General features: G+C 51.7%; 2 protein-coding genes across 3 annotated transcripts; one reads left to right on the top strand and one right to left on the bottom strand.

The window, feature by feature from the left end:
* Nucleotides 1-269: 269 nt before the first annotated feature.
* On the top strand, nt 270-1893 carry ZNHIT2 (zinc finger HIT-type containing 2). Its single transcript, XM_081842481.1, has one exon. It carries the CDS (start codon nt 410-412, stop codon nt 1637-1639), a length of 1230 nt encoding a protein of 409 aa, XP_081698607.1. The 5' UTR covers nt 270-409; the 3' UTR covers nt 1640-1893.
* Nucleotides 1894-3069: 1176 nt separating this feature from the next.
* Nucleotides 3070-13377, bottom strand: TM7SF2 (transmembrane 7 superfamily member 2). Of its 2 annotated transcripts, XM_081842479.1 has the most exons (11): nt 13261-13377; nt 10611-10740; nt 9628-9824; nt 8568-8622; nt 8086-8280; nt 6956-7059; nt 6225-6344; nt 5434-5602; nt 4810-4890; nt 4321-4443; nt 3070-3373 (listed from the first exon to the last, which is right to left on the bottom strand). In XM_081842479.1, the coding sequence occupies exons 2-11, from the start codon at nt 10663-10665 to the stop codon at nt 3213-3215; spliced, it is 1260 nt and encodes a 419-aa protein (XP_081698605.1). In that variant the 5' UTR covers nt 10666-10740; nt 13261-13377; the 3' UTR covers nt 3070-3212. The 2 variants fall into 2 exon arrangements, with proteins under 2 accessions (XP_081698605.1, XP_081698606.1); XM_081842480.1 differs by lacking the exon at nt 10611-10740 and having other exon boundaries at nt 13261-13366.
* Nucleotides 13378-14456: the final 1079 nt, after the last annotated feature.

The raw sequence follows: 14456 nt of genomic DNA, 5'->3' as shown, positions 1-14456 counted from the left end.
TATGAGTTGGGAATGCTCAAGCACCTCCTGGGCACTCTTTGGCTCTGCTGTAAAAGATATGGTGACCTCTTCAAAGTAGGTGCAATAAACCGCTCTAGTAGAACAGCAATGCTTCCATATCCAATATCGTAGATTTATATCTCCAGATGCCCTAAAGTCCCCGGTCTCTTCTCCGGTTTTCCTCCCACAATGCACTGTTGTGGCTAGATTTACATACGTGAGTGCGTCTGCGCGGAAACCAGTTTTCAAGGAACGCGCGCACAGCCTTCTGGGGCTCGGCGCTCTCCGGCCCGAGAATGAACGGAAACTTCCGATTCGCAGCAAGGTATTAACGCGGAAACCCTTTAAACAGGCTGCTGCCGGAAATTCCCGAACGCGCTCGGCGTTCCTCGGCTGCTTCTTCTCCGGCATGGATTCCGCGGGTTCGAGTCCGGCGCCGGACATTCCCTGCGGGCACTGCCAGACCGGGCGAGCCCCTTACACTTGTCCGCGGTGCCACCTCCGCTTCTGCTCCGTGCCCTGCTACCGGGACCACGGCTCCTGCGCCCAGGACTTCCAGAGCCGCGAGCTGGAGCTAAGCCTCCGGGGCCTTCGGGGGGACAAGGCTTCCCAGCGCCGCCTGAGAGAGGCCCTCCTGCGGCTGCAGGCGCTACGCGAGCCCGGGGATGACGGCCTTTCGCTAGGCCTCAACCCTGACGTGGAACAAGAGGAGGCGCTGTGGGAGCAGCTGAGCCCTGGCCAGAGGAAGCACTTCCAGCGGCTGCTGAGCAGCGGACAGATCTCGGGACTCCTGCCGGCCTGGGAGCCTTGGTGGCTGAGGGGCAGGAGATGCGATGGCACTGCCCTGATCCAGGAGCTCCAGGGGGACTCCAGGGATGCTCAGGAGCAGGAGCCCCACCGGCACCCTGAGGCTTCTTTGCAACAGCCACCACTTCCCACCCACACAGAAGAGGCTTCTCCCACCGGCACCCGGAGGCTTCGACAGCAAGCAGTGCCCACTTTGCCATCCTCAATCCCTCCACTGGCCTCCCTGACTCATACTCCTGCCTCACCTCTGGTCCGCTTCCAGCTGCCCAATGTTCTCTATGCCTATGCCTACGCCTTGGCGCTGTATAATGGAGAGGCGGACGAGGCAGAGATGCTCCCTGAGTTTTGCGAGACGGTCCTTGACATTTCTGGGGCTCTGGGGGCCAAGCAGGTTTTCCACTCTACAGCCGAGGCCCTACAAGCTGCCCTCCAGGCACTGGCAATGGGGCAATACCCCGAATGCCTGCTGGGCAATGCTGAGGTGATGGTGGCCATGGCCCAGATTTTAATGGGGGAGTGCCAGGCCCAGCAAAAGGGGTTCAGCCTGGCTGCCCTCGCCCACATGGCCCGACTGCTGAGCAAAGGGAAGAGGCGGCTACCTGCCCAGGACCGAGCCAGAATCTCTGGGGCCCAGAAGAAGTGCGAGTTCTTGCTCTCCTGGGTGAATGAGAATGAGGTGGCTCTGAGCCTCCTGGCTTTGGAGGTGCAGCAGGAATACCGTGCCCACCTAGACATGGCCAAGGAGGTGGGGGCTGTCAGCCAGGAACTGGAGCGGATGTGGGGGGCCAAAGTGCCTCCTCCTAAGAAGCCCCTGATAGAAGAACTGGACTGAATTCAGGAACTTTGACAGCTGTCAGATGCTCACCAGCTGGCCTGGGAGGGAGTTGGGGGGAGAGTGTTCCTGCTGAAACCAGATTAGGCTTTGGAGCAGGAAATTGAATACTCTGTAAATGGGATCACATATTGGATTAGACAAGATTAGCCCCTTTTCTGTCTCACTTCACGTTAACACCTTGAAATGGAGCAGGGCTTGGGTTTCAAGAGGCACTTGTGGGGGCTGCTGGTGTAATAAATTGGTGAACTTTCTTGCTTTTTTTGTTCCATTTTTTAATCAATGGCCCAATCCTATGTGTGGTTAGTTGGGATAAGAATGGTCCCACTGTATCTAGTAGAGTTTACATTCTAGTAAATACATTGAGTATTTACATTGTGTTTGTGTGTGTGTGTGTAAAAGACAGAGAAAAAAGGTTGCTCTCTGTTCCATGCACACATGAAGCGCCCAACTAGACCTAAAAATTACGATTCTGCATAAATTTGAAATTCTGCAGACTTGACTGCAAACATTCCCCTAGCCTAGCCGAAATGGTTAAACCTGACAAAAACTCAGAAAGTTCCCTGGTGTTAATTTGCTGTTCAAGAAACATTTGGCTTTCAAAAGCTGCTTTAATAAACCTGAATCTCTGCTGTGTTACCAAAATCAGTCCCCAATCAGTCCAGTTACTAAAATCTAGTCCCCAAAATCCAAGCTTGATTAGAAATCATTCAAAATCCAGATTGAGAGTTTTTATGCCGCTTTCTGGGTGTCTAGTGACATCCATAGTCAAAAGGCGGAGTTAGCTATTTTTCCCATCCCAAAATAAATTCAGTTCTGTTTAATATGTCAGGTTTCTCAGTACAGCTTTCTTAACTTCCTATAAACAGGAATCTGCCTTTTCCACAGGTTAGTAGCACTGGTCACAGAAATTGTGCGTGCCAAAGATCTCAGATTTTAAAAAAATGTTTCCTTAATTAACTGAAAATGTTTCTAGTCCTTATTGCTCCAAAACGAATTGCGGTGGAATCTCAGAGGCCAGAGCAGCACTTCCAGTGGGTTGCAGCTGGCCAGATGTCTTTGATGTAGCTCAGTGCTCTGCTGCATTGCAGAAACAGAATAAATATGTGAAGATCGACACAGTAATTCCAGTCGTGTAATCTGGGCTCTTGCTGTCTGCACAGAAAAAGGATTTTTTTAAAAAAAAACACACAAAAACCAGCAACACAGAGTTTGCCCACATGATCTTTGTGGGTTAAATTTTTGCAAATTCAGGCTTGACAAAAGAAGGCGATTTCTAGATCGAAATGTCCTGACGGGCAATAGATAGGAAGCAAAAGAGCCTCTCGTTTCCTGAAAGAAGCAGGCCATGTTGTCTGAGTGGGTCTTGGAAACAAAGCTGCAGCAGGCTGAGGACCCCCCCTCCCAACAGCTCCCGGAGGTGGGGAGGGGGGTTGTGACCCCACAGTGGGGACCACGGCACCCATTCCTCTCCTTGGTTGAGACTGTGTGGGCATGGGCTTCTCCAGGCAGGCAGAAAGGGTGGATTTCCATTGTGGTGAACAGGGTGAGAGCTGAGTTGTCAAATGATGGCTCAGTAGAGGTAGGGGAAGATCCGGTAAGGGACACGGCGGCAATACTCCTGCCAAGCGAGGCCATACTTCCTCAGGCACTGGTGCTCGTCCCGGGCTTCCCGGTGAATCAGAAGCATGGTGAAGTAGAGGACATAGAAGTAAGGCAGGATGTGGGTCAGGCCTGAGGAGAGGAAACAGAATGGGGAGGCCATTGGGGAGGGTGGAGCAGAGACTATTGGGACTTCAGATTTCAGTGCAAGGAGGCACAGAGAATCCCATTTAGGGGCGGCGAAGAGAGAAAGAAAAGGGGTCTCTTGGCACAAGCAGCCTTTTCTCTCTCTTTCCCCCTTGCCCCAAACCCAGCTTTTAAGATCCAGCCTGATCAGTTTGTGGAGGAACCTTGAAAGCTTCCAAACTATTTTGTAACATTTAGGTTGGCCTAACGGAGGTATTGCTGTAATGTGGATCTTAATGCTTTATTTTAACTCCTGTGTAACATACATACAGTGTTTCAAATGAAATGCCATTCTTTGCCTGCTGGGTTACTGTGAGGAACAGGGGCCAGTGCAGGGGTCCCCACCAGGCACCTCTGGACTACAATTCCCATCAGCCCCGGCAGCAGCCAGCATGGCCAATGGTCAGGAATGAGGATGTGGGAGCCCAACTGCAGGCTCCCGCTCCCTGGGTGGAGGCTTGAAAGGCTGGAAGGTGATGGGAAGGCTCTTTCCGGGATTTTGCAGGGCATAACATGAAATTATAAGGGGTATATTTAATTTTCTTTGTGTTTTGCTTGTTTCTCTCCAAAGTGAGGATTTTGAGAGCCTCTCCGCGGTTACTCAAAAGGCCATGAGAGTCATGGACATCAGAAAACGGGAGCTGCTTAACTCTGCACCCTCAGAATTTGCGTCGACATGTATAGGATGGTTCTCTCTTTAAGGAAGCACAGCAGCTCTGTCTATCTGAGGGGATGCTGTTTCCCTTTGGCAACTTGGCACACACTATGTGCAAGGTCATGTAATTGCCTGTAATGGTGTTGTGTGACCCTGGTGAGTGGGCTGGGCACTGAGATTCTCTTCCTACAGAGTGTGGTCTGGATATTGACGGAGGGGGAGAGAGGCTCCCGCTTACCGCAGGGCAAGGACCACGCAAAAGCCATGATGAGGTCTCCTAAGTAGTTGGGGTGCCGCACAAACCCCCACCAGCCGGACACCAGCAGGCGCCGTCCTGTGGCTGTGGGGATGGTTCGCAGTCCTGCAAGGAAACAACATTTCTCTTGTGAGAACAAAGGGGTTGGGAGAGTTTCAAAAGGCGTGCAGGCCTTCCAAAAGCAGGAGGCCAGCCACGCTCTGCTTTCGCAACAGAGAGGAAAGCGATGCCCAATTTTCCACCTCCCTCCCACAGGCAAAAGACGACGCCCAGGCACCCACTCCTCTTCAAAAGCAATGGCATTTGGATTTTAAATGCAGGCGCTTTTCTGAAGCACTTGCCCGCGTGAGCCGCGGCTATGCATTTTAAGAAAAGGAACATTAGAGGCCAAAGGTTGTGAAGGTGCAGGGCACAGCTTGTGTGTCTCCCAGCAGGGTCCAAACAGGCCACAAGGTACAAAGGAGGACAAACCAGCAACTTTGGGGTCGGCAGGATTCCGGCGAAAGGCATTCTTCTGGGAGTTGGCGCCACGGAAAATGGAGTAGCCCAGGCCTGCAGGGTTGAGAAGGGGGCGGGGGGAGAGTGAGATGGCATGAATGGGCAGAGCAAGCTAGAGAGAAAGAGTGGATGGACAGACAGAGAGTTTGAGCTCTGGGGTAGCTGAAGGGGCAGGGCTATGAAGAAAAATAATAAACACATGCACATTTGCATAGATATTGTTCAGGACACATTAATTTTGCTTTTAGTACTCTATGCACAGCCTCTCCCTTGGCCCTCCCAAACTCAGGAAATAATTGTTTCTAGGTAGCAGGCATCATCCACACCCCAGCTTAGGCACTGGGTAGGGGCACTCGACAAAGAGGGGCTGCCTATCTTTGACACAGTGGACATTTTGAATATTGCCTGTTTGTTTTTAAATGTACAAAGTCCCTACTGTATCCCTTATATCCCTTCCCATTCTGGAAGCTTAGTTAAGAGCAAGTTGGTTACTTTATTAGACCCCTGACACGAAAATAAAAGAAAGTTGCTGAAGCTTGGAGGGGAAGAAAATATATTCTGTGCATGCTCAGAGGCCCTGTTTGCCACCCAACTCACCGTTTAGCAGGGTGATGACCCCAGCCATGGGCAGGCTCAGCTTCTGCGGGTGGGTGACAAGGAAATACGACTGGAGGGTGTACAAAAAGGGCACCCACGTCAAGTCCCCGAAAGCCAACATGAAGCCGAAACCGTCATGGACGATGTCCATCGTGGTGAGAACAGCCTCCTTTGGGAAGGAAGAAATTTTGCCTTTTTAAATCTGGCCCAGGAAAATCCACCAGCTCTCAGTCCCCACTAAACAAACCACTGCGAGCCACAGACTGAAGAGTGGGTGCATTTCAGAGAAGTGCCAGCAGAGCAAACAGGTTCAGGTGATTTGAGGAAGCAGGTACTAGGGAGGAAAGGTAAGCCTTCCTCTCCCCCAGGGGCGCACCCCAAATTCAGAAGAAGAAACATGAGCAGAATCGAGGTCCACTAAGATGAAAACAGCCCGACAGGCACACATTGTGTCAGATTCTCTTTTTGTGTTCTTTGTTTACAGCCAAACAGGGAAAAGAAGGTTTATTGAGCCCCTGGGAGGCTTGACTGAAATCAGCACTAGGGAAGGGGAGCAGTTTGGAAATCCCTGCTTTTGCTTCTCTTCCTTTTTTTAAAGACAAAAGCAAGTTTCTAGTCCTTATGGAAGGAAGTGCAGGAAATCGCCCAAAAAACCAAAATATACACGGGTGTCATTTGTAAACTCAGCCTGGCAGTTCCTGTGATGCATCTCCATGGCAGAAACGGAGGAATTAAGGCTCCCTGCAAAACTCAGGCCGGCCGGTTCAGATCCCACCCTCTGCCAGACTTGCCTCGTGCCATAAGGCATCCACCACGTAGAGAAGCTGGAAGCCATTAACGAGGATCATCGCTAGGGAAGGGCTTCCTCTCAGCTCCGTCTCCTTCACCAACATGGCCATGTTAATCAGGGCCTACAAGAGAGCAGGGAAGCAGCGGGTGGCAGAGGGGAAAAAGCAGTATTATCCTCATCACCATTAGTAGTAGCAAAAGCTACAGCTTGCGGCATACCCCTCAAGTGTCCCGTTTTAAGCAGGACACCCCCAGAATTACAGAAGCCATCCTGGCTTCCGATTGGCTCCTGGGATGTCCCATTTTGGTTCCTGCGAGAGCATGGCCCCAAAAGACGTGAAAACAATCTGAAAGCCACCCGGTATGGGGAGGTTGCTGCCAGCTCTTTGGCAGAGGTGGGCAACCTTCGACCCTCTAGATGTTGCTGAACTACAACTCCTGTCATCATTGGCCATTGCTGGGGCTGATGGGAGTTGTAGTTCAGCAGCATCTGGAGGGTCAAAGGTTCCCCACACCTGCTCCATAGGCTGATTTGAATCCGCGTCTTCACAGTGCTCACCCAGCACTCCAACCACAACACCATATTGCATCCCAGTTGTGTCGGCTGCCTGATCCCCAGCGGTCCGGACCCTTCAGTATGGGGGGAGGGGCGCTCCTTGGCACTGCCACACCAACACAAAGGGGTCGCTCCCCAACCCTGCCTTCTGCTACTGACCAGCGCAGGGATGCCTACCCATCCAAGGAGACCCGGGCGCAGCTCAAAGAAGAACTTCAGGTCAAAGGTATTGATCCGTGGGTTCAATTCGTGGCCCATGAAGAAGTCATAAACAGGGTTTCCTGTGGGAAGGGGAAAGAGGCAAGCAGGAGAAATTGCCATCAAAAACGCTTTAGGGAGGTGGTTCTGACACACCCCTCTAGGCAGCTGCACCCCCGTGAAGCAGGAAAGTGTTGGCAGAACGTTGTGCCCACATTTTCAGCATACAGTGGTACCTCGGGTTAAGAACTTAATTCGTTCTGGAGTTCCATTCTTAACCTGAAACTGTTCTTAACCTGAGGTACCGCTTTAGCTAATGGGGCCTCCTGCTGTCGCCGTGTGATTTCTGTTCTCATCCTGAAGCAAAGTTCTTAACCTGAGGTACTATTTTTGGGTTAGCAGAGTCTGTAACCTGAGGTACCACTGTATATGCTCAGAAACCAGAGGAAGAACACACAGCCTCCCAGAATGCTCTGCAGCTGATCTTATAGTCACCACGTCTCAATGTAAAAGAGACAGACTAGGACCTGAGAGACCAGGGTTCAAATCCCCACTCATGAAGCTCCCTGGGTGAACTTAGGCCCTTTGCATTCCCAAAGACCTTTCCGGTCTATTCGCATTTTCCCGTGTGTTCATAACGATGCAAATTACATGTACAAAGAGGTAATTGCTAACTGGGAATAACAATTTGCGTCCCCTGGGTATTTTATCATTTTTACACGTAGCGATTTTTATACCATTGCCGTATAACAATAATACCAGCAAGAATAATGCTACATATGTGGTGGACATTTTTCCGCAAAAACTCCTGCCTCTAGAAATGAATGAGCCTTAAAAGGACTGCAGGCCTCTCTGTTATTTTTGCTAAATGACGTATCATCCCCGGGAGACGGTCCTTATCTGATTTTGCCAGCCAATTCATGTGAGGAGATAACGGCTTCAGTCTCCCCCCCCCCCGCCCTTTTCCTTCCTGCCACCCCACCACCAGCTTGCACCAGACACGGGACATTTGATGGGTTTTGGCCATGCCCACCAAGTCGCTAGTCCCTGCCGGGGTGCAGCTGGCAAAGGAGGCCAGAAGGAGCCCTGTGTCAGGGTTCGCACCTCACCTGAGTTCCCGCCTGGGGCCAGGGCTGCCTCTGGGGCAAACAAGGCCTTGAGGTACAGGAGGGCGCTGAGTCCGAAGGCCACGAGGGAGGCAGAGAAGGCCAACTGCAGGAAATGGTCGTGGATGTAGCTGAGGCGCAGTCCGGCTGCCAGGCCGGCTCCAACCACCAGCGCTGTGACCACCATGGCATGGCACCCTGAGAAATGTGGGGCAGGGGGAGAAAGAGGGTGGGGCAAACAAACAACAACCAGACATCAATTTCTCATTCCTCCTGCCCCACCTTCCTAAGCCGATACCGATATGGCTAAACTTGGGGAGAATCACAAGGTGGCGTTTAATAAAATGTTCTCGGGTCTTGAAACACTGGGATACGCTGAAAAGCCACTCAGCACCACATCCCTCCCCATTGCTGAGAACCAGCAGCAGCACCTCGGCGGCTGTCTCACCTCTGGGGGACCTTTCCCAAGGGTGGGGGGCACCTACCATTAATCCGGTACTGGAGCCGGGTCTTGTCTCGCAGGGGGGTCCCTTCTGTGAGCTGTTGAAAACACACACAGATGCAGAAGGCAGTGGTGGGATCTATGCTGCCAGGGCTGCCTGAAAGCAGGGTGCTTTCTTTATATCAGGGTTTCCCAAACTTGGGTCTCCAGCTGTTGTTAATATTGGCAAAACCTATTTGGTGTTTCGCAACTTTCTGACCAGTTGCAGGACCTTAGCCAGACCTAGCAGAGTACACGCAGAATCCACGGAAGCAATTGGCGACTTGGCTGCAGACAGGATAGACGAAGCAGGAACCAGGAACTTGTAGTTAGGTGTTTATTATATACAGTGGACTATTTACAGGAACAGAACACGGATCTTTTGCTAACTCTCTCTGACACGACTCACAACTCCTACACTGACACACAGAACTCTGAACACTGAGCTCTGAATACTGAACTAACACATTCCAGTTAGTAGGCCATTAATTATCACTCCCTACAAAGAGCTTGACCAATCAGGGAGCTCTCCCCATGTCTCTGTTATCACCAGGCAGACTTACTCCTTCAGATTGTCTTCTGGCTGTCTGCCAAACCTTAACTGACTGTGTGAGTAGCTGCACGTACACAGTTTCCCAACAGTTAAGACTACAATTCCCAGCATCCCTGGCCACTGGTCCTGCCAGCTAGGGATGATGGGAGTTGTAGTCCGACAATAGCTGGAGACCCACATTTGGGAAACTCTGCTTTATATGGAGCCATGGGGAAGCCTCTCTGGTGGGAGAGGAATGCTCAAAACACGCTTTGGGAAAATAAAAAGACAGAGGGCTGCTTTGGCCTTTCCCCACGACTCAAGGGTCCCTCTGCAGCCAAGGGCTGCCGCTGTTTTCTGATGTCAGTTCCCCATTTCTGCCATTTTACTAGTAAGACCAGCTAGCCTTTCTCCCCATTGTGCAGATGAAGAAAACTGAGGCCAGGCTGCAGAACCTTACAGCAGCGCAGGCAAGAAGGAGTCCGTGGCAGAAGCCAGGAAAAATCCCTTGAGTGTGTGGAGGTCTCCTTACCTTCCCCATCGGGAGCATATATAAGAAAGCTTGCAATCCAACCCAGGCCAAGACTAGGGCAAAGTCCCGGGGGTCCCACAGGGAGCGGAGGGTGGGCAAAGGATAGGGGATGTTCAACAGGCTGGCCTGCTCCATTCTGCAAGTCAACAGGAGGTAGAAGACAGTGGTGGGCATCAGGACGATAAGGAGGGCAGCCCCTGTGATGAAAATAGATGGAGCAGTCAGAAAGGGGAAGAGACAGAACCCAGGAGTCCTGCATCCCCTGCTCACACCATTCCCAAGCCTGCCTAATAGAGGATTCCTGGGGAGGGATGAGAGAAAGGTATTGTTACAAAAGTTAAGTGCCTCCCCCTCTTTCTGCCGAGCGGTAGCCAGAGTCCATGGGATTCCAGGCACTCACCCAGGCTCCCTTTGGAGACTGTTGTAGCTTTAAAAAATATGGTTCATTCACCTATTTACATCTTCAGTCAGCATGGAGGGAGTCCAGATCTTAAAGCATGGTCATCTCAAGAGGGGCTTGTCCCCCACAGCAGTGCAGCCCTGGCATCTCTCCCAGCCAGCCTTCAGCCAGCCTGCCCAATATGGATCCCAGTCTTTCTTCTCTCCCCTTCTTTTTCCCAGCATACTTTGCTAAAAATTATATTTTCTTGTCATACAACACCAAGTTATCCTGGCAACCATGTGAATTCCCAGTCTCTGTTCACACCTCAGGGCAAGGGGCGGGGGCGGGGAGAAGGACAATTATCTTGCATTGACAATGGCCCTCAATGACCCTGTATTGTTTCTTAATGGCCCAAAGCTTGGCCAGGTCATTTGGTATAGGATAGCTCAGGAATTCCTCCGCAGCCTTTATTCCTCCCTTCGCATCCCGAAATAATAAAAATCCTACCATTTATTAATTTCTAAGGTTGAGCCCCTGCCCCCAATCTATAACAGTATTCTGCCTGCACCCACCCACCCTGCTCTCAGCCTTCTCCCCTCACCTAGGACGCCTCCAAATTCCAGCTCTCTGGTACGGGGGACCTTCAGTCGATCCATTGTCCTCTTGAGCAGGTCCTGGGCCAGAAACCTCCTCTTGCAAGTTTCCCCGGTCTTCAGCAACCGCACACAGATCTAGAGAAAGAATCCATGAAGACCAAACAGAGTCCCTTGAGACAAGCCCCTGAGTATCCCCCTATGTGTGTTTCGATGGCCAAGCTGATTTGGATCGCCTGTTAACAGAAGCCACATTCTTTCTAACTGACTGTGCCTTACATGCAAGACCGCCTGGCCATGGAGTAATTCCGCCCAGGTCCCCTTCTTTTTTTAGACATTAATCACCAGGAAGGCACAGCCAACAAAAGCCAGCCAGCTGGAGGCCGGGATTCCAGAGGAAGGGCATGCTTGTCAGACTGTCATGTCTGTCCCGTTAGACATCTGCCACTAGGCTACCTCACAGGGCTGTTGTAAGGTATGTGCAGCATTTTGAACCCTTTGGAACAGACCTCCAGTTAATACAAAGTGCTACTAGTTCATGAGCACCTGTGAAACGCCTCTTATAGGAACACAGGATGCTGCCTTTGGCAGTCAGGCCATTGTCCCATCAAGTTCAGTATTGCCTCCACTGGCTGGCAGCATCTCTCCAGACTCTTTCCCAGGCAACCATCATAACCAGGAAGGATGTTTTGTATGCAACACAAGTGCTTGGCAAGTCCATCTCCCCTTTCCCAGAAAATCTGCGACTCATGATAAATATTTGAGTGCAATTATTTCAAACATCGGGTGCAAAGTGTACCCCCTACCCCTACCCCTCTTGGGGTCATGAGCCCAAGAGTGTGTCAGACTCCTCAATTAGTCTCCTGCTGCACAAAATTGGAGTTAGTGCTTGCCAAGTTTGAGCCTCAGCACCCATTTCTGGTACCAAAGCACACATCTCAAAGTTACGATCGAGTGCCTCTGGGCATTTTGGGAGTGCTTGCTCTCTCACCACTAAGCCCTCCAGACACATCTGGACATTGTTAGGACAAGGGAAACATGAGCCCCAGCACACACCCATCCTATTCCTCTCCTTTCCTCCTAGGAGTCTACTGTCGTATTTTTGTGTGTCTGACTGGCCCAAGGTCATCCAGAGAGTTTAATGGCCAAGTAGGGATTTGAATTTAGGCCTTCATGGTCTAGGTTTGCCAACACACCACACATTTAAAGCATCCCTGCCCAAGGATCCTGGAAACTGCAGTTTGCCCCTCACAGAGCTACAATTCCCAGCACCCTTAGCAAATTACCATTTCCAGGCTTAGTTGGGATGTCTTTAAATGCCTTACAACACACTGGTTCTCAACTGAAGCCTCATCCCTGTGAAATTGTTTGTTGATTTACCAGTGGCGTAGCGTGGGGGGTGCAGGGGGGGCCGGCCGCACCGGGCGCAACATCTGGGGGTTAGGGTTAGGGGGCGCAAATCCACGGGTTAGGGGGCGCAAATTACTTGCCTTGCCCCGGGTGCTGACAACCCACGCTACGCCACTGTGATTTACTGGTTCCAAAAGGAATTGGCCTTTCTCCTCTCCTTTAGAGTCCTGTCAGTTTTGTAATTTTGCATTAAGAACATGCTAACTGCTTTGTAGTCTCTGTCTCAAATTCTCAGCCCAGTTCCCTGTCTCCAGCAGAGAAAGCAAGCCTCCAACAAAGAATCTTCTGGATCCAACAGCCTGTGGCAGAGTTGTCCTTATAAGCGAGAGAACTGCCAACCTTTGAAAAATGGCTTTTGTATGTGTCTTCAAGAACTATTAAACCACCTGACAAGGTGCATGCTTGAAATCTGTGCCATTTGCATCACCCCCCAAAGTGTCTGCACCCCCCAAATACAGCCACAGCAGGCACCATAACCTTCCAACAGCTTGACTACACCCCCCCAAAAAAGGCACACACTCCCATTGTCTCCTGAAACAGACTGAGGACAACAACAATATGAGGTAATTCAAGGTACTTCAGGAGTCAGAATTTGTGGCGCTTCTGAGGAGGACAGTTCTGCTGCTGACCTCAATATATTTAGAAAGAGGGAGATGTCAGATGCCTTGCAGGTCTGGATGCAGGATCCAACCCTTATAGGAAGCTGCCATACTGGATCAGTCCCCATCTTGCCTGCCCAGCAGCCACCCTCAAATGTGTGTGAAAGAGAGAGAGAGAGATTGAACCTGGCCGGGGTGGGTGCGGGGCACCCTTTCCGTGCAAAACATGCGCCCTCCCATTTGAGCTACCGCCACCTTTCCCCTAAAAGAAAGGAGCAAGCTCCCAGTCCTCATGTTTCTGTAGAATATTCGTCTTTTCTGTAGAAAAGGCAGCTGCCTCATTCTTCGCCGGTCCTTGCTGCGCCTAAGCTCCGCATCCATCGACGGCACTGCGCTTCCAGACGGGGGCCTTTCCCAGCCCGGCGGAAGCGTTGCTGGCGAGGATGCCAATCTCAGGTTGGGCTGGCCCTTTCGGGAAGGTCCCTAAATCCACCCTCCTCCGCGGGGACCACAGTCCCCTGCCTGGCTTGGGAGCATCCCGAGAGGGACCTGCGCATGTCTGCCCCACCCGCCGGCCCCCCCGATCCCGCCAGCAACAGCGGCGGCATCCTCTGGCATGGGAGAGGGGACACACCGGAGGAAGCCTTACCTGGAGGCGCCTGGATGCGGGAGGCGCTCACCTGTCCGGCCACCTGCCCGCCCGCATCAGCCCGGCATCAGCGGCGCCACCCTCTGCCCATCCTGTCCCTATCCCGGAGCAGCCAATCGCGCCCCGAGGGAGGAGGGCGCGGAGCCTATCAGGCGAGAGGAGGCGGGCCCGCCTCCCTGCTCATCCCGTCCCGTCCAGCCCTGTTCGTGCATCCAGGCGCCCGCAGGAAAGAAATGAAATCGTGGTGGTGAAAAGGGAGAGGAGGACAGAAGAGGGAGTGGGGGGGGGGTTGGTGGACGGTGGTGTCGCAATCCTTCACTTTCGCCGTCCTGGGTTCCCTTGGTGGTGGAAGAATGCGCTAAAGAGAAGGAAAAGAGAGGGCCTGAGCATACGCAGAGTGCAAAACGCCTCCTGCTCCAATGCATTGGAGTTCAGTGGAGAAATGAACAACTGGGGGGGGGGCGGGAGGGGGATGGACCAGAACGGAAATAAACACCAAGACGCGCCCAGATGGCTTTTAAATCTCGCCTGTTGTTTCTAAAATGAAAAAATAAATATGCTGCCTTCAATCTCTGTTAAGCCACAGGAATTTATTTATTTATATCCCACCTTTTTTACGCGAGGCAGTGTGCATGACTCGGCTCTTCTGTTATAAGTGGCCTTTTAATTAAGGCGCTGCTTGGAGTCTGGCATCTCAAAAGCACCTGCTTTCTGCAAAACCAGCTCATCCACATTGATGTGATGGTGGCTGTGGCTGTTTGTCCACCTGGGGGCGCTGCAGCATAACCATCGTATTATCTCCTTCGCTGGCCTCATAGACACCAACTCCTTGTAACCGAGGTCCCTTCGACCCCCCCCCCCTCCCCAAAAATAATAATAATTGAGGGGGCCGCCCCTCCCCCATTTGGTGCGCATTGCCATTCAAATGGTGTGTGAATGCCGTGTGTTATAGAAAAGGTGGGGGTTTGTTTTCCCTTTGGCTGCTCAGATTTGGCAAGTCGGTTTTTTGGATAGGGATATACAGTGGTACCTCGGGTTAAGTACTTAATTCGTTCCGGAGGTCCGTTCTTAACCTGAAACTGTTCTTAACCTGAAGCACCACTTTAGCTAATGGGGCCTCCTGCTGCTGCTGCACCGCTGGAGCACGATTTCTGTTCTCATCCTGAAGCAAAGTTCTTAACCTGAAGCACTATTTC

The sequence above is a fragment of the Podarcis erhardii genome (assembly GCF_964252035.2).
Source record: "Podarcis erhardii genome assembly, chromosome: 15".
In the NCBI taxonomy this organism is placed as follows: domain Eukaryota; kingdom Metazoa; phylum Chordata; class Lepidosauria; order Squamata; family Lacertidae; genus Podarcis; species Podarcis erhardii.
The sequence above is the reverse complement of the archived record's forward strand: the minus strand, read 5'-3'. Positions and strand labels throughout refer to the sequence as shown.

What these genes read in the sequence shown, in the direction of transcription:
- TM7SF2 (XM_081842479.1), bottom strand. Translation starts at nt 10,665, where the DNA reads ATGGATCGACTGAAGGTCCCCCGTACCAGAGAGCTGGAATTTGGAGGC. An exon ending in ATATGCTCCCGATGGGGAAG is followed by an intron (nt 8,623 to 9,627) that starts GTAAGGAGACCT and finishes TGTTTTCAACAG; the next exon opens with CTCACAGAAGGGACCCCCCT. An exon ending in GGCCCCAGGCGGGAACTCAG is followed by an intron (nt 7,060 to 8,085) that starts GTGAGGTGCGAA and finishes CCCTTCCCACAG; the next exon opens with GAAACCCTGTTTATGACTTC.
- ZNHIT2 (XM_081842481.1), top strand. Translation starts at nt 410, where the DNA reads ATGGATTCCGCGGGTTCGAGTCCGGCGCCGGACATTCCCTGCGGGCAC.